Source organism: Aplidium turbinatum, chromosome 7 (assembly GCF_918807975.1).
Source record: "Aplidium turbinatum chromosome 7, kaAplTurb1.1, whole genome shotgun sequence".
Lineage (NCBI taxonomy): Eukaryota > Metazoa > Chordata > Ascidiacea > Aplousobranchia > Polyclinidae > Aplidium > Aplidium turbinatum.
The window spans coordinates 27,696,504-27,714,592 of record NC_137478.1 but is presented as its reverse complement, the minus strand read 5'-3'; the positions used below and the strand labels follow the sequence as shown (position 1 = coordinate 27,714,592).

Below are 18,089 nucleotides of genomic sequence, written 5' to 3'. Positions count from 1 at the left end.
GAACATCTCCTATTATTTAATTTAATGCCTGGTGAACAGCCTCATTCAATTTTCATAAAAAGGAACTGCTTTAAAGTCTAAAACAATAACAAACAAATACAGGGCAACGTGTCAATTAACAACCTTTTTAAAAGTAGGCCATCTGTTGCGGTACCGGTAACAATATTCTACACCTTAAGGCTTTGGTTTGAGAAGTTGTTTACGGATAATAACGATGAATGTACTTTTTGAAACAATAACATAACAATTCAAATTGGCAAATCTACAAGGATCCAAATTAGTTAAAACGATTGCACTGATACTACTACGCGGAAATACCATCAAGTAGGCCTACATGCTTGTGGACGCCAGATGAAATGACTGCATTGCCAAGGTTACCAATCCCGGTAAACATACAATAAGCTTCCAAAATCTCAACGGTTTCATTTTATATCTTTTTGCAGTTGAGTAAGTGTAATATTAACAGCAATAATAACAGAAATGAAATTTCCTGTCACTAAACTTTGTGGATTTCAGCGATAAGGAAGAAGTTACTGCGTATCATCTCAACTGCACCCACATGAGCGTAATGTGTTAAAAATAAGTACGGCTATTGACTATTTTGAAACGTAGATAAAAACACAATAGGTAAAATAAATTGTTGCAACTCGAAAAAAAACAAAGCAGTGTAACAAGTTCCAAAAAACTTGACTTGTTTAGAAAAGCGTTTAGTTGCTTGTTAGGCTGCGTGGTAGCAAAGCAACACAGAGTAATCCCCTGGCTATTTCTCTTTTTTCAAAGAAATTAGAAAATTAAGGAAAACTTTTTCACTTTTAGATATGGCAACAGTTAAACTGTTTGCTACCAAAGTTTTCTTCGCAATAGCTGTGGCTGAACATATGAGCTTTTAAAAGTCATACAAGCAGCACGAGTGGCAAAAAATTGTAAGCCAAATTTTAACACGGCAGTGCATTAATGGGAAAAAATTCACAATGTTGAAAACAAGGAGGTACGAATAAAGTGATGTTTAGGAATTAAATTAAGGCTTGATCAGTCAAGCGATTCAGAATACGCATCGGCCATTACTAGAACATCAAAAATGCAACGGATTGGATAACAGTCTGTATCTTACTATAAGACGTTGACAGAAAGGCTGCAACACTTCCGCTGTGTGAATTAAATGAAGCTTGAAATTAAAGCAAGTTTTTCACGGTTTAAACTTGTCCAACATTTCACAATTTTAGCGTCAAATAATATCTCCATACAACATACCATAACTATAACAGAAATTGAAGGAAAAACTTCCATTTTCGCATAAATCCGTACGGATAGATGGATGCAAAGAGGATCGTTTAATCAGCGGTTTCGTTTCGCTACGACGTTGAATTGTTGCGGCGTCTGGGCGGCTTGAGCTTATCAGGGTTCCCGTGCTTTATGTTTGAGATTGCGTCACAACTTGACGAGGCTGTGAGTGAAAAATAGAAACAAGTGAAACGTTGTTATGTGGTTTGCAAGCACTCCACAGAGGACGTATTAAAGTGGAACATCGTAGGTTAAGAAGCATCTTCCGAGATATGCCGAACCCATAACAACTAGCTTCCTAGACAGCAAAATCCGTCATTTTTACATTGATTTAACGTATATAGACGTAGAATGACGGATTTTGCTGGTTGCATATCGAACAAGCGGAAGTAAATTCGCTTTTCGCTACAAAGTTTTTGCACTTACCAGTTTATTAAAAGGAAGTTCGTTAGACTTAAACAAGCGGAACTTTGGCAACCTCGGTGACGAGGCCTGCGTCAGTGGTTCAAAGCCTCAACAAGTATGTGAAACTGCCAGAATTAAGCTTCCAAAGAGGCTTTCTCAGTCCGAGGATGAAGATTTGAACAATCAAAACAAAAGTTATAGAAAACTTCAAAATTAGTTATCACTGCGCAAAACAAAAACCTATAACCTCCGAAAACACAAAGATGTAACACAAGATACTCCGATCAAACTCTAGCTATATGTGACAAACAAGGCTAAAAAACCTGGTTTTATAATGTACTAACCTATTGTACCATTGTGAAGGTTCTTCACTTTCTGATTAGTCGCTTTCTGAACTTTGCTTTCATAGTCCCGGATGTTCTCAAACGTCATATCTTTACAAACAACGTCAAAATTAACCTCAGATGAGCATTGAAAAACGTTAAATCAAAACAAATTGAAGCTTCGTTTGGTTTGTAAGGCACTAAACTAGATGACCATTCAAGGTTGCGAAGATCTTGCAAGTAATGGGCTATTCAGTGCTATCTTGGTTAGTTTTACTAGTTTTAGCTGTTTCTTTTACCAAGTTTGTTATCATATGATGAAGTCAAAGGTCATGTGCAATATTGTTTTTGTCATATTGAGAGAGAACTTAGTTGTTGTTAAAGATAATTTAGTGTAACCTGCACCATGGCCACCTAGTAGAATATGGTCATGCCTGCACTCACCATACCACTTGTCAATCCACGCAAAAGCCTGTCGGTGTCCGAGAAGGAGAATGTCCCTAAAAGTTGAAAATTTATTGATTACCACGACATGACACGGGTATTTTTAATTGGGGATTGTCATGTGCTTACAGAACATCAGACCAACGACTACAAGTGCAATTGATCAATGAAAAGCGCGTTTTGTCATGGCAGGATACATGAAGATTTATTAAAGTAGTGTAAAATACACCCACTAAAGTTATCACTTTGACAACGTCCGTAAACGGTCAAACGATGCAAAAAGAACAGAGTTTTTGTAGCCTATTGGCTGGGTTGCAAGCAAAACTCGCAAGGACAGTTGCCAAGGTAGTGAAAGAAACACGAGTAACCTTAAGTAACAAAATCCGTTCTCTTTGCATTACAGACCAGGGGTGGGCAAACTTTTCAAATCACGGGCCAAAATGTTTTGAAATACGACAAGCGGGCCTGATAAATGTAAAAAAATGTTAATTTGCTGCGATTCTAAGTGTAACTGCCTGCGCTTCGGGTGTGCAGTTGCCAGTAGCTAGCAATGTTATTAGAATCGTTTGGTGAGCCAAATCTATCGGTAAAACGGGCCGGATCTGGCCCGGACGTTGTTAGTTGCCCATCACTGTTGCAAACGTTGAATCAATGTGAAAAAGGATGGATTTTGTAAGGTAATTACCGGTTAAAGCAAAACACGGGTAAGTTGATTATATGTCAATACAATGTCGAGCAATGTTAGATATACGTTATTTAGTTTCATTGAATTAAACAGATGCTAAATCAAGTAAATCAATGTTGAAAATCAACTGGTTTTACGTTGATTCATTATCGAATCAACGTAATCATACAGTATGATTAAGATGCAACCCAAGCAGCAAAATCCGTCGTTTTTACGTCTAAAGACGTTGAATCAATGTAAAAATGATGGATTCTCTATTTGGGTAGAAATATGATTACAACTTGAACATGGAATCACGCAGTGCTACAATTCAGAAGGTTACATGTGGTAAAAATAAATTGTTCCTACGCACGCTTGGACTTACGTTTCATCGTTAAACGCCCCTGGGACTGAAAGTAAAAGTTCTGTTGATATGATTGCAAAATATTCTCGGATTTTAACAGAAAATCAGCAAATATTTTACACCAATATTAACATTTTGAGTTGAAAATTGCTCCGACAGAAAAAAAAGTTTCTTTTGGCCACTACTGCCTGAAAAAAAAATCAACTTACTTTACGACTTGATGTATATATGTTTCCACTTTCGTTTGGAATCCCCACATGTTAAACCCGACATGGACCAACTTATACGAACACATGATCGGATTGTGGGTCTCCTGAAAAATAAGAATCAAGCTATGTAAAAAATTAAGAAATCTGGTAATTTTAGAGATACACAAAGTAACGATATTCTGATCCCTAAAGTTTGTGGCGTATCCAAACAAGCATGCTTGGCCAGCATCGCTTTGAAGGGAGCACATAAGTTAGTCTGCTCAGGTCAAGCCCACTTGAAAATTGAAAGTCAAACTAATATGTGAATATAGTAGCTCCCGCTTGTTAAGCCAACTTCGAGGTCCAACAATTTTGGAGTTATAGACGATGGACGAATTTTCACTGTTTCGCTCAATATGGCTTTAGAAAACTGTATTATGGCTAACGTTTGAAATACCAATAAATACTGCGTACAGCAACTTGAGGCGAACGATTTTTTGGTTATAACTGCATAACAATATTTATTTCTGCGCAAAAATATCAAGAGTAAGTTTCTTACGCCAACTAGGTTTGTCAAAGTGGGTTTTTGTGTTGCATGAATAAGTTGAGCAACTTTGGAAGGGACACGACTGAGCTTATGAAACGGGAATAAGTATACTTAAAAAAATGTGAAATCCTTTTATGTTTTATCTAAACCTTCATTTTTAAATTACGTTGATGAAAACCTAAAGCTATGTTGAAAGGACATATCCCAGCAACACAAAATGTTAATGATTTAGAACAAAAATCTAAAATTCAATAAACATTAAACGGACCAGTAGGCTATGAGATCGCACACGCAGTTTCACTGAGTGTTGATATTAGATTAAGAAATAGCAAACAAAAGAACAGAGTGATATACACATTCATCAACTAAAACAGGACATTAAAGCAATGACAAGCGCGTCCTCTCATAAACGAACTTCACGACGGGTCAGCCAGCCCAGTGGCTGTCAGCGACATGGCTCTCACCCAGACCGCAAATTCCGTTATTTTTACATTAATTCAACGTCTGCAGACGATTTTTCTGTCTGGGCAGGATGTAAAAACGTCTACAGACTTCATTATGTGAAAAACCGATTTTCTCAACACCGACCTATCCGGAAGCTCTGCACGTGCCAAAAGTGTAAGTCTTGTACGCAAATGAAAGAGAAATGTGATTCTTGGCTTATGGTATCAATATGATACGCGCCAATTGAGTGACGACGGCATAGACTTGCCATGTCCTGATGACGATGGCATAGACTCATAGAGTTTTGCCGAAAACGTTTGGATTCATAGTTTTTTGTAGAGTTTGGGCAATGTTATTCATTCTCATTAATTTGTTGTCTATTGTCTATTTTTAGCATTGTAAAGTTACTTCTCTTTGAAAGTTATGGTAGTTAAGCAATTTAGCACATGTTTATCCGGACAAAAATTATCACTGATGCGAAGAAATAGTTCAATTGGGGACATTGTAGTCATTCTACTGGTGATGGGAAAATGCATTCAATGTAAACACTTATGTTTCGTAAGCTCTACCGTTGCACATCTTCAGAGTGACAAAACGTGGTGCATTTATAATTCGTTATTTACAGTAGAAAGCAACCAAAACGGATTAGGTAGCAATGGTTGGGGCGTTGAAACGATTAAAAAAATGTCAGTTTTCTAACTGGTAAAGCAAACTGTCTTTATTTAGATTTAAAGTAAAGATTTCAATTCGCATAACAAGTACCTTCCAGTCATGTTTGAGTGGTCCTCTACCAGTTTTGATGGATTTGAACTTCGTACAGTCCTGTAAGCAAAAACTGAGAAAGTGACATCAAAATGAAAATAACATTAATCCACGTGGCGAGGAAGTCCGCATGCATCGGCAGTAATTGTCGGCTAACAGGCTTTTCAAGGAACCATGCCAACGCAATCAAAACGAATGACCAAAAAATCCCAGTGAGGTCATCCATCATAGGCCACACAGCATTGATTGAAGCGTCTTGTTGGTAGCAGCAACGTACAGACTGATCGACGTAAACGAACACATAGTTTGATTGATTTTAATAATTCGATGTTGAGCAATACTCATTTTAAAATAGTCAGTATATGATAAAGATATGCTGAACAGAATGTTATATAAAATCTGTAATTCCGTAATATATTAATAAAAAACAAGATAATTTTTTAGCAGCACAAAGTAAGATTAAAACCAGTAAAATAATTATTTTCTTGTTTCGATCACGTATTTTATGAAAGGTAACATTACTTTTCATCAATATCGCCAACATAAAGAAACAGGCTGCGTGCTTTGCAAATAAACAAACTTGATCAAATTCCCAGACAGCAACCGCCATTTTTTTGCAATGATTTAAAAAATGACGGATTTTGCCGTTTGGGATTGCACGCCTTGTTGTTCGACATTGAAGTTTTCCCTGCTCAACGTTATCTGCGTTTGGCAAACGATCAAGAGCAATCAGTGGATTGGCACCAGATTGATTTGAATAGTGAACTTACATCCATCAAAATTATTGAGCCGATGCGCATGTTATCATCCCAGAGAAGGGAATAAAAAATTACATAAGCTGAAATTGTATTTAAAAAGGTCGAATTGTTTTAGAATAGTTCATTAACCAGTTAAACTGAAACTAATTAAAAACGCTTTTAATTTGAACGTTTTGAGCTGGTTTAGCGCCAGCTTAATAAGGAGATTCGCGACAGGCAAATGCTCAGAAATGAAATGAGCCGGGAAGTGAGGGAAGGTAGTGCCGTGTGCAAACGGCGCCGAGAGATCCGGAATATGACCGGGCAGCAGCAAATCTGGTTTGTCCTTTTCCACATTGATGCAAATCGATTCTTTTAACATTTGTGACGTAAGCAGATTCTACCTACATGCTTGTACTTTTATGGTATGATTTTGGCAGCTGAAAATAAACTAACGGGACGAGAGACTCTTGTTGATCAATAGCTTGCTTGCAACAATGATTATGATGCGCATACATAATTGATATAGCGCTGGAACGTCTTGCTGCTTTTTTGTTGTCGTATCTAGCTTTACGCCAGGTAGGCGAAGGATTAGTCAAATGGGGAGCCAATCTTCGTGTCTACTTTCGAACGTGTCATTAAGTGTCTTGCCAAAGACACAGCCGCGTGATGCTTAGCGGTGTCGAACCGACGTCCTTTCGAGGGTCATGCAAGAGATTTCATCACTCTGTTATGCAGCTGATCTGCACTGAAACCCAAAAGGGATAAAAATGTTTTTTCTTCAATCCTGGTGTTCCAAACAGACAGCAAAATCTGTCATTTTTACATTAATTTAACGTATGCAGACGTTGAATTGATGTAAAAATGACGGATTTTGCTGTCTGGGCAAGAGTCTTAAAAGGAAAAAATACCATAACACAACCTCCATACGAGATCAAGCATTAGACTACCTCGTCCGCCTTGTAATGTTTCTCAGGTACTTTGTCATACGCAAGGTCGAGATGAATGATCTCTCTTTGATCGAATTCGGACTTGTCCACTCTACTGCGCATCTGTAAGCACAGTGAACGTAACTGAAGTCAATTTTATTTGGCCTGATGACAATAACAATTAAGAATATTATTTCACTTGGAAGTAGATTTTTTGTGGTGTCTGTTCTAAATGCCGCAGCAGTAAATCCAATCTTTTTTGGATTGACGCAATGTTAAAATGGTTGGATTTTCTGGCTGGAGAGACATGGTGGAATGGTGAAATTCTTGCTCAACTTCAACTTCTAGTTGTCTAGGTACAAAGTAACGTAATAACCATCTTCCTTCATATGGCAAGTTCAGACTTTCCAAGTTGTCGAATACAATTAACTATTCTTCACCAAGCTTTGGATAGCTACCTTACCCCTGATAACATTTCAGTTATAAAAATTAAATGAGATGCTCAACACCTTGCGATAGTTTAGCTTAGTTTACACCAGAAGAGCGCATCATGTTGTTAAATCTCTGTTATACCTAGCAGTAGTATAGCCACGACGATTTGCCGTACGTTAGAGTTATGTTAGGGAGCGCACGTGAATATAGCAACATCAGCAGAAAGGTCGGTTGTTTCACATGTGTGTCAACGGAAACAAAGGCCCAACCTTATGAAATGCCCGTCTTGCGTCGTTTAAACATAGCAAAACTCTGATGCAATGTAAAATGAAAGCTGGAAGGACATTCTGGCTGCATTGACAGCAAAATTCCTTTTTTTAAATAAAGATCAGTTTATAAATAATATCAAATATTTAATACCATTCTTGCTTTACATGTAAGCTCACACATATTGAATAATTAATGGCAAGATCACCTTGCAAGCCGGTGTGCAACTGTTGCAGCCGTTGTTTTCTTCGTATCTTGTTTCAACGTAGATTTGCAACCGTTCTAACCATGGGCACTAGAGAAAAATATAACTTATAGGTACAAAAATAGATAAAAATAATACATTATTATTGTGCTTTATTAGACTTTTCGCTTACTGGAACTCTCGTTGTGGGAAATTTCTGAGAAACAAAACAAATTTCAATGAAATTAATTTCAGATAACGAGGTACCTCACCCAAATATGGGTCACATACCACCGTCGGTCGTCGCCATAAGCAAACCCCTCGAATCGCCACTGCATTTCTGAATATACCATTACCATAGGTGTGTTGCTTCATAAATAGTATAACATGAGGACAATTGAAATCAAGTGGAACAGAATGGTGAAACTTAAACATTCACATTCCTCCCCACAAAGTCGAAAGGGAGAAATTTCATTGCTGTATTTGTCATAAGAAAAAATAAGGATTTTACACCAAAGTCGGTAGGTATCATAAAGTGATGACATACAACTTGACAACAAAACAAATTTAAAAGCTTTTCACTTACTTCATATTCTATTGTACAATCGCCATATTGGAAATCACCCATGAAACACAAAATACATCAATGTCAAGAGTGGGTAAAAATCACTTAAAAAAACAAATACAACGTGGATTACGCAGCGTAAATTTACATTATAGTGTATAAAGTTGCAACATACAATGATTCAAACTTTTTTATTTTTATAAAATTGGTGTACTGTTGACTGGGTGGCCACATTATGTCAATAAAACTTTATTTTTTAATCACTGGAAAAAAACAAGCTGAAAAGTATGTTTGGTTTTCTTTGCAAATTCAAAGTCTGCTGAAATTGAGAAACAGATTGTTGCGATTTGAATTATAATTTATATATAGCCAACTGCACATTGAAAAATTTTTGTTGCAAATAGTTTCAAGCTGCCAAAGATAAAAATTCCTGTTCACTGAGTTTGAATAACAGCAACTGCTGAGGTACTTCAAAATTAAGTAAAAATTTAAATAGTATTATGCTATTTGAAGTACAGTAATGACAAAACTAATCATGCTAGTTATATTGTCCAAACAAAGCAAAGTTCTACAATAATAATCTGTTGAAACATTTTACCTGTTATGGTATAAGGATAATAATTCCAACCTTTTTCTGTTACATATATGCTTGGAAAAAAAGAAACAGCCCAACTTGGCAAACGTCTGAAAAGTAATACAATTTCAGTAATTAGAGAGAAGTGGTTAGGGTATCTACTTTGAGAAAAAAATCGTTGCAGTTTAATATAACTCCATCCACAAAATTATGGTTGCCATGAATTCCTGCGGTTTATCAATTTTTTATTACCTGTTTGTTTTCAATAGAACAAATGCTCAATAAACAAACATAAATAATTTATTGCATAAACTAGGCTACTTTGCATAATTCTTGCACAACTACTAGTTATGAACTAACTTTTAATATGTCATTATGGCAAGAAGAAAAATGGTAGCCTATTTTAGTAATTAAGCACATTTTGAAAAAACTATACCACAACAATGAACTAACTAAAAAGGAAAAATTATTTCGCATAAAAATTATCCAAAACATAACAGTTAGTAATCACATCTTGTTGATAGCAATGTGCAAAAACTCTATTTATTGAGGAAATAAAACATGATCATTGATCAGTGGTAAAAATGAGCCAAGTTTTTATGCTAGAATAGATTTTTTGGTTGTTTGCAATTACAATAAATTAGTAAGTTTGTAGCACCTCCAAAGAATCAATTCTGAATAAGGACATAATGTAGATTGTCAAGATCAAAGACACGAAAAAAATTGGATAGCAACTATAATAAACATACAGTAGGCTACTTCAATATAACTGCAGAAACATCCTGCTATTCTTACTTGTTCAAATGAATTCTCTTCTCAGTGTATTGTCCATTTCCATACTCTTCATCATAACAAGGCTCATTCTTTATTACTTCAACTCCCTCCCCACTGTTACTCTGTTCCTCACTGTGACGGCTGATCATGTACAACTGCCCTCGTTGATACTGGAAATTATAGAACAAGCAAAAATTAATCAATAAAGCACTTAAATAGAGATTAGAGTAGTAGTAGGTTATGAATGATGTTGTTACTGCAAAAAGCGTCAATGTAGGTTATAAACATGGTTGACATAGAATTAGCATGATAACTTGACGCTTAGTAAGAATTCCATTTATTACCCCAACTAAATAGTTTCAATTTTTTACTGGGAAAATATTTACCACTACCAGAGGGATTTTATCTGTATAATTTATCAGGATGAATTTTTTGTGGGAAAAGTTTACTAGAGCTGAATGATTTTTTTGAGGGGGAATACTTATCAAAGCGATTTTTTTCCTGGAAGACATTTAACGAAGACAGGCAAGACACAACAATACCACAGGGTTGAGCATTACAACAGTATATATATTTTTTACATATTTACAAATAGTTTAATATTCAAACGTTTTCGGCTTAACTTAAGCCCTCATTAGGAATCTGCAAATATTTATGAAATATAATACAATAAATTTCAACTTCTTGAAAGTAACTACGGTACCGTAACTAACTAACTAAACAACTAACTGTAAGCATCAAGAAACATGCAACGAGTATAAGCAATAGTGTGGAAAACATAAAGACAGACGGATAACAAATTACATTAGGAAAAAGCAACTGCATGACTAAGTTACAGAAGAATTTGCACCATGGGGTACTTGATACAACTAGTATTTGCATATTCCTGATGAGGGCTAAGTTAAGCCGAAAACGTTTGAATGTTAAACTATTTGTAAATAATTATGTAAAAAATATTTATACTGTTGTAATGCTCAACCCTGTGGTATTGTTGTGTCTTGCCTGCCTTTGGTATAAAAAAGTTAACTCTCTCCTGAAACTAGATATTTAACAACATTTCGAATATCATACTATGCCATTTTTGTACCGGTATTCTTATTCACCCACTCATATAACTTTGTTATCAAACTATTGCCTATCATGCAATACGATAGTTTTGACAATTCTACCTAACAGCATCACATACCTAACAGATATAATGATGACGCCTTTACTTTAAATTGTGAACAAATAACTGTATCAGTTAATTCAAATTCACAAACAAGTTTCAACTTGAAATTGTTCCACCAAATATTACTCTTCTAAGTAGGTACACCAGTGTGTTGAATGATGCTAAAAATGTCTTTATTCTAATTATTATAACCATAAATTAAACTTTGCACGAGAAAGTTGTGTGACCAAATTAGTCTAAACTTGAACTAAACATTGTAGTTATCTGACAGCAACACACAGTATTTCTCTTTTTATTTTGGCACGTTTCTAAAACATTCCTTTGCAGGTTTGCACACAAGCACATTCAACTGTTAACCTACCCTGTGTTAATAAGTAGCCTACTTGACTGAGTTTAATGAACAACTAGTCCCATTAAAGGCAGAATGTACAATGTCCATGATTAGTTGAAATTGAATAAAAAGCCTTACCTCTTGCACAGTCATTGGCAAACATATCCTGTACTCTTTTAGAACCATGATAATGATGTACAGTTGTACACTTACTACAAAGAACACAAGCTTGAAGTTCTGTGAATAGTCAGTTTTGTTATTTGTTTATGAATTGAATACTGAAAAGTTTGGGTGTTCATCAGGACAATAATCCTTTCTAGCCCTAGTTGCAACATTCATCTGAAGAAAGTTACTTCTGCGTTCATCAGATGAATGTTGCAACTAGTGTTTATGAATTGTCATGTTAAGTGGGTTAACTGATTCAAAAAGTAGTTAATTGTCATGAAATAACATATAATAAAGCAAAGAATAGGCCTAGGCTTATGCAGTACCGGTAGCTAAAAGAAAACAAAAAGTTGTTGTCTTTCTCAGAAAAATGAAAGTCATCAACAAAGTTAGTAGACAATTTCACAGTTGTGAATCTATCAACACAGCCATGCTCGATAAGCCAGTTGAGACACTGACTTTTTCATTTTGCTTATCAGCAAATTTTAAAATCAATGACAATTCCTGTTTTATGCAAAATGCACAAAATGAATAAGACAATAATTCCATGCCTAGTTGCCTACACAGTACACACCTGTCATAGCCGATTTTGCACACCATTCTGATTACAAATACAGTACTGTATTTGCATATATTGCCCTATTGGCTACTGAGTGTAAACTTTTCTGTTGCACTTGATCAATTTACAATGACAAAATAGTCTCAAATTCTGAATTTTAACAAATTGTGTAAAAAACTTTTGGGTGAAAATATGTTTATTTCATCATTGGTGCACTAGCATTATAATATGGGATAACAAGGCAATTGCATAATTTTAGATAGAGCTCGACCGATATATCGGTCAGCCGATATTTATCGGCCGATATCAGGAGTAGCCGATATATTGTATCGGCTATTTTTCGCCGATAATTATCGGCCAGCAAAAGCACACTCAAAACCAGTCGTACATGCTTTTAGAGGAAACACAAGTTGCTCAAACGCGCATTTAAACTCTCTCATTTTAATTATGTGCAAGTGCAAGCGGCTGCACACAATCTATTTTTGCACGCAGCACGTGCATATGCTTTTGAATGTTTTGTTTTGTGCACGTGGAAGGGCGCTCTTCTAGCTGCCTATTTAATTGGTGCTGCCTGGTTGTGCTTCTGTTTATCGGGCTAGTGGCGATGACACCGGTCTTTGTGCGAATCCTAGCAGAAACTCCTGTCGGGTTGGACTGATTTACGATGACAAAAGATGTTCTCTTCTTGGCATGAATGCCGAGAAACCATGTGTTTTGAACTACAATTTGAAACTGTTGAACTTTCATTATTGAATTGAACACAAATCAGTAGGCTATTGCATTTGGTTGTTTCTTTTTTGTTTGGTGTTTTTTTGTGATTAGTGTTAAGAATGATTATTCCATTACAGCAACCAATGCATAAACTTTCTTGGACTGGTTTGTTGCTTAATAACTTTGTTGGTAACAAACGTTTCGTAGTTCATATATATCGGTTGAAATATATCGGTATCGGCATCGGCCTGAAAAAGCGACATCGGTCGAGCTCTAATTTTAGAAGTTGACACGAAGCTTGTATTATATTCCTTTAACAAATCCAAGAAAAAACAGAGAACGTAGCTCATGTCTTATGGATAACTTTTCTGGGAACCATTCCTGTGCCAGATGTATCTTCGGCTATGTTAAAACCAAAAACTTTCGATTTTACAGCAAACTTAAAAATTGTTTAAAGCTTAAATATCTGGCCAAATGTGTTGTATAAGCCTATAAGGTACCCTAACCAGCACTTATTGAATAGAACAGATTTGATTGAATCTTTATCCTCGGACTGGGAAAGCTTCTTGCAGAGCTTTATCCTGGCAGTTTCGCATACTTGTAGATAATGTAGAGGCTTTGAATCACTGACGCAGGCCCGGTCACCGAGATTGGCAGAGTGCAGTTTCCGATTGTTGAAGTCTTGTTGCCGGGGAACTATTCTATCCATTAGATGCCGCTGAATAGAGAGCAGTCCTTAACGTGCGTTGCTCAAGCGCCTAGCGCCGCTTGATCTTAAAGATTCTTTGTTCCAAAAGTCACACACTAACCAACTAAGCTAGGCTGCCTATAGGTATTGTAGCCTACAAGTTGAAGCTATGTAAAAGCACTACTGTAGTGTTTTCAAAGTAGTTAACCTTAGTTTTATCACAGTGCCGCCTCTCAGCCATAAGCAATTGTTTTTGCTAAGCTTTCATTTTACACCTGGTGTGTAACAATCAGAGATGTTATAAGGCAGCTTTTAGCAGCAGCAGCAGCGCTCGAAGAGAAATCAGAGAATTTTAATGTTATTGTTGTCAAACTTCATTTGCCACTGCTCACTGTTGCATAAAGATGTTCAGCTAACCGTAACCTTTTTCAATGCCATATGGATAAAGGATACCACAGTTTTAATTTTAAATTTTATTTTTTTAAGTTTTTACATATAAACTAAAATTATCTGTTGTTTGTGATAGTAGCATCTTTCCACTTTTTCAAAAAAAAACAAAAAAAAACTTAGGTTTTGTCACTTTTCACCCATACCCTAGGCGTGCAACAGTTTAAATCAACACCCCACCACAGGGCTCAACATCACGCGGCGCTGGTTCAGTCCTCGGGGTGTGCGCTTGGGCAACGCATTTCAGGACTGCTCTCCATTCAGCAGCACCCAGTGAATGGAATAATTCCCCGGCAAGAACACTTTAACTAACGGAAAACTTCACTCTGCCAATCTCGGTAACCGGCCTTCAGCCCTGCGTCTAGAGCAGGGTTTCCCGATTGGGAGTGCGAGTAGCTGTCGCTGGGGGTGCGAGAATCCACCGAGGAAGAAGAGCTATACCGTATATAGAGATGGATTTTGCTTAACGAGGGAGGTGGTGATTATTTCTCAGAGCATTCTATATTGACCTATACAGCACAATGCACAACAACAAGGAAATACCACCCGACAAGTTGCTGATAACAAAAAGGCTGTGGTGGGAACGTCACAGGATTGGTGGCGGGATGATGCGATAGCGATAGTATTGTGTCAGCGCAATTTCTTACCGTACACATTGGGAAAGAACGCGTTTTAAGAGAGAACGAAGTTTTTCACGTTGTAGACTGTGGATTGACTTACGAAAAGGAAAGTGTCAGCTACTAGTCAGGCTAAAAACAGAACTGATATATTGGCCTGACTAGTGACTAGCAACTGGATTGGTTTTTCTGTCAATTTGAGTGAGCTAAGTTGGGCTGATTGGCCATTGGCATTACACGCCGGTGGCCCTTGCAATAAAAGAAAGGCAGAGGCAAGAGAAAACTCAAAGATCTTGATTGACGCCATTATTTTCTCAGTTTGTGTTATTTCTTTATTTATATATTCGCTTTTGCATTTTGTGTGATTGTGTTATTGAAGGCTGTCCTTTTTCCTATTCGCAGGGATATCTAGAGAAGGGGATATGAAGGCTCGCATGGATTGCCTTATTCTCATGACACTACCAGGGCGGTAGTTTGTAGTGCTTTAAACATGTGGTTCTTTTTAAAATCGTAGAAAGTTTTGTAGTGCAGCTGGTACAATGAGCTACAGAAGACAGTTAGCAAATGTTACGTAGAGCATATTTAAAGAATACTTGTTTACAAAGACAGTTGAAAAGTTACCAGTAAGCTGTTTTTTTAACAAAGCCTTTGCAGTAGGCTAGATGTAAAGCAAGTATATGGGTAGGCTAGTTAAATTGAATTAACAAGCAACCATGAGCATTCAATTCAATTTATTTTTCTTTGTCGGAAAACAACAGCAATGATAAAGTTACAAATAATGAACGGGAACAAAACCAACAAAAGGAAAAGGTGGCAAAACTACAAAGTTTAAAACGTGCATGCGATGCAAATTTAAAGGTTACGTACACGAACGTAAATTAAGCACGGCCACCAAACCTAACAGTTTAAAGTAGATGAATTAGTTGGAAGAACCAGTTGGCTCCACATACCTAAAGCAACTGGAGGTGTGCCAGTTGATGAAACCATGCGGGGACGACTGAACCTTACAACCAATATAAAAAAGAAAAATCAACAACACGAGCATTCAAGAATAAACAATGAACATACGGCATATTATTACATATTAAACATATTATTTACATATTAAACATATTACATATACAAAATACTATGTACAGTACATCGTTTTAAGTAAAATGGAGTGTTCGCAGCAACGACAGTGGTGTGATATTGAATAGGAATTGATAACTGATGGGTACAGGAATTTAGATTAATTAACTTATTATTTGAGCATGATATTACACTGATGATCATGAATGATGAAAAATGTAGTGAAGATGATAATTATGAAAATGGTCTAGATGGCATGCGGGTGACTTCGGTATCGGAGCGAGATGGAGTTTCTTGAAATGAATTTCCAACCAAACTTCTGGAGAGTGATAGGCCTACAGCTTCATTGTTGAAGTACTCTTGCCAAATAAATCTACACAACAAAGTAACAGAAAGTTATAAGGTTCTGTGAACAAGTATATTATACGTTCGGCTAATTAAAGGCGTATTGCATTGGTAACATATTAGCATCTAATTGCAGCCTATTGAAACTGAACAGTTTAAGGTGTTGATGGCAGATGTACGACATTGACAGTAGTACTTGAAAGATTAAATGTACAAAAGTGGTATCTATTACACAATGGACGTATGCTAATCGGTTTGAGTTTTTGTTTGCAGATGGGTTTTCAGCTTGCTGCTGAATAATGAAAAGGTTTCAATTTCAGTAATGTGTTTAGGGAGATCGTTCCAGACTTTAACTCCACTAAATTGGATGGATTGTTGGGTTAACTTTTTCGAATAATAGGGGAGAAAAAATCGATTGCTACTTCTAGTTGATATGTGATGCAAGTTGCTATTAAGTTGAAATAGTGAGTTAAAGTTTTTAGGCAGTTGATTATGTTTTAGTTTAAACATGAATTTGCCAGTTTCGATGGTATAAAGGTTATCAATTGTGAAAAAACTGTCGACATTGTATTGTGGTTCATGCTTAGTGATCATTTTTATGAATTTGTTGCAAATTTTTTGCAGTTTGTTTACAATGGTAACATGACCATGCTTCCAAGCACTAATGCAATATCTTAGATTGCTTTCAATGAGAGAATGATAGAGAGAAATCAAATTCGCAGTGTTTAAGTAAGGTTTAATCTTGCAGATTATTCCGAAATTTCGTCACAGTTTTTGTAGCAAGTGAATCATATGAGATTTCCATGACAAATTTTCATTCAGTAAAATGCCTAGGAAACTAACAGTGTTAAGACGTTCAATGGGTTGATTGTACACAGATAATGTATGTCCAGCATGCTGTGAATATCCAGGCCAGTGCAATGCAAGTTATCATAACAAGATTTATTAAACTACTATCAATGCCAATTGTCATTTTACAATAAACACAGATTATTTACGATAAACAAAAGCCCTTCTATTGTCAGACGTAATAAAAGCCTTCGTATCCCCTTCTTTAGATATCCCTGCCTATTCGTTAGCCATATAAAGCTGCTTTTCTGCGTTGTTTTCATACGTATTTTGATTCTTTTTCTCAGAACCACTCCACTTCAAAACAGGGGGTGCGAGATTGCCTTCATCAATTCCATGGAGTGTGGGGTGATAAACGAATCGGGAAGCCTTGGTCTAGAGCCTCTGTTTTCATTACCGTATATATTTTTGCAGTTTGTTTTTTGAGGGGTTTGTAGCCCTGCCAGCTGCAGTAAAATTGTTGAAATCGGAGTAGAAATGAAAAAGCTACAGTACATTTAGTGGAAGCATTTATTCATCGATCACAGAAAACTGGGGAGAGGGGCGGCTTATAACAATCGAATCATGTAAAAATAAGCCAAAAGATTTCTTGTGACTTCTCTTTACTTTGTTTTCACAGTTTAACAAAAAAGTGGCCATCTATGAGCAAGAGAGCTGCCACAACATTAAAAAAAGGATGCCTGACTGAAAAACTTTGTTGGATAGATGAGACTATAACTTTGCATAAGTGCCTTACTGTATCTACCGATATCGTCAGATTTTCATCAGTTGCGATTCCAAAGTTATAACACAAGAAGTGTCCATTTTGAACACCAGTTTTGATGTACCAAAGGCTTCTAAACTATTTATTTCAAGTCAACATTTGAGGTCTTCACTGGACTACACATCCAGGAACAGATTTTTCATGCCGCAGCTTGTGTAGATTTAACATATTTTCTACTGTAATGTCTTAATTGTTAAAATATTTTTTCATATATAAAGTTTGTCCCCATAACTCAGTTGGTTAGGCACCTGACTTACCAACAAAGAAACTGCTAGATCAAACAGTGCTTATCTGATTCTCTAGACTACAATATGTGCGCTTCAGTTAGTAATTATGCATTTCCAATACTGCTTTCTGTTCAGCAGCTACTAGTGCATTTTTTTTAACCTTTACTTGTTGGCACCACCTTGAAATTACCAACTACTGTAGTTCTCGCACCCCCTCCTAGAATGGCCGAAAGGTAATGGTTATCTACGATTCAGAGTGTT

General features: G+C 36.4%; 1 protein-coding gene across 1 annotated transcript; it reads right to left on the bottom strand.

Moving 5' to 3' along the window:
• Nucleotides 1-7: 7 nt before the first annotated feature.
• LOC145774369 (cytoplasmic phosphatidylinositol transfer protein 1-like) lies at nucleotides 8-11,619 on the bottom strand. The gene is made up of 11 exons (XM_082585601.1): nucleotides 11,525-11,619; nucleotides 9,906-10,054; nucleotides 9,135-9,220; nucleotides 8,558-8,565; nucleotides 7,996-8,082; nucleotides 7,110-7,211; nucleotides 5,423-5,482; nucleotides 3,691-3,794; nucleotides 2,454-2,509; nucleotides 2,031-2,120; nucleotides 8-1,444 (listed from the first exon to the last, which is right to left on the bottom strand). The coding sequence occupies exons 1-11, from the start codon at nucleotides 11,570-11,572 to the stop codon at nucleotides 1,353-1,355; spliced, it is 882 nt and encodes a 293-aa protein (XP_082441727.1). The 5' UTR covers nucleotides 11,573-11,619; the 3' UTR covers nucleotides 8-1,352.
• Between the last annotated feature and the right edge of the window lie 6,470 nt (nucleotides 11,620-18,089).

Bases quoted from the DNA above. Each gene is read 5' to 3' on its own strand.
- LOC145774369 (XM_082585601.1), bottom strand. From the start codon at position 11,572: ATGGTTCTAAAAGAGTACAGGATATGTTTGCCAATGACTGTGCAAGAG. The intron at 2,510-3,690 runs GTAAGTTGATTT...TTCAACTTTTAG, and splicing joins TATATACATCAAGTCGTAAA to GGACATTCTCCTTCTCGGAC. The intron at 1,445-2,030 runs GTTAGTACATTA...TTTCACTCACAG, and splicing joins CCTTCACAATGGTACAATAG to CCTCGTCAAGTTGTGACGCA.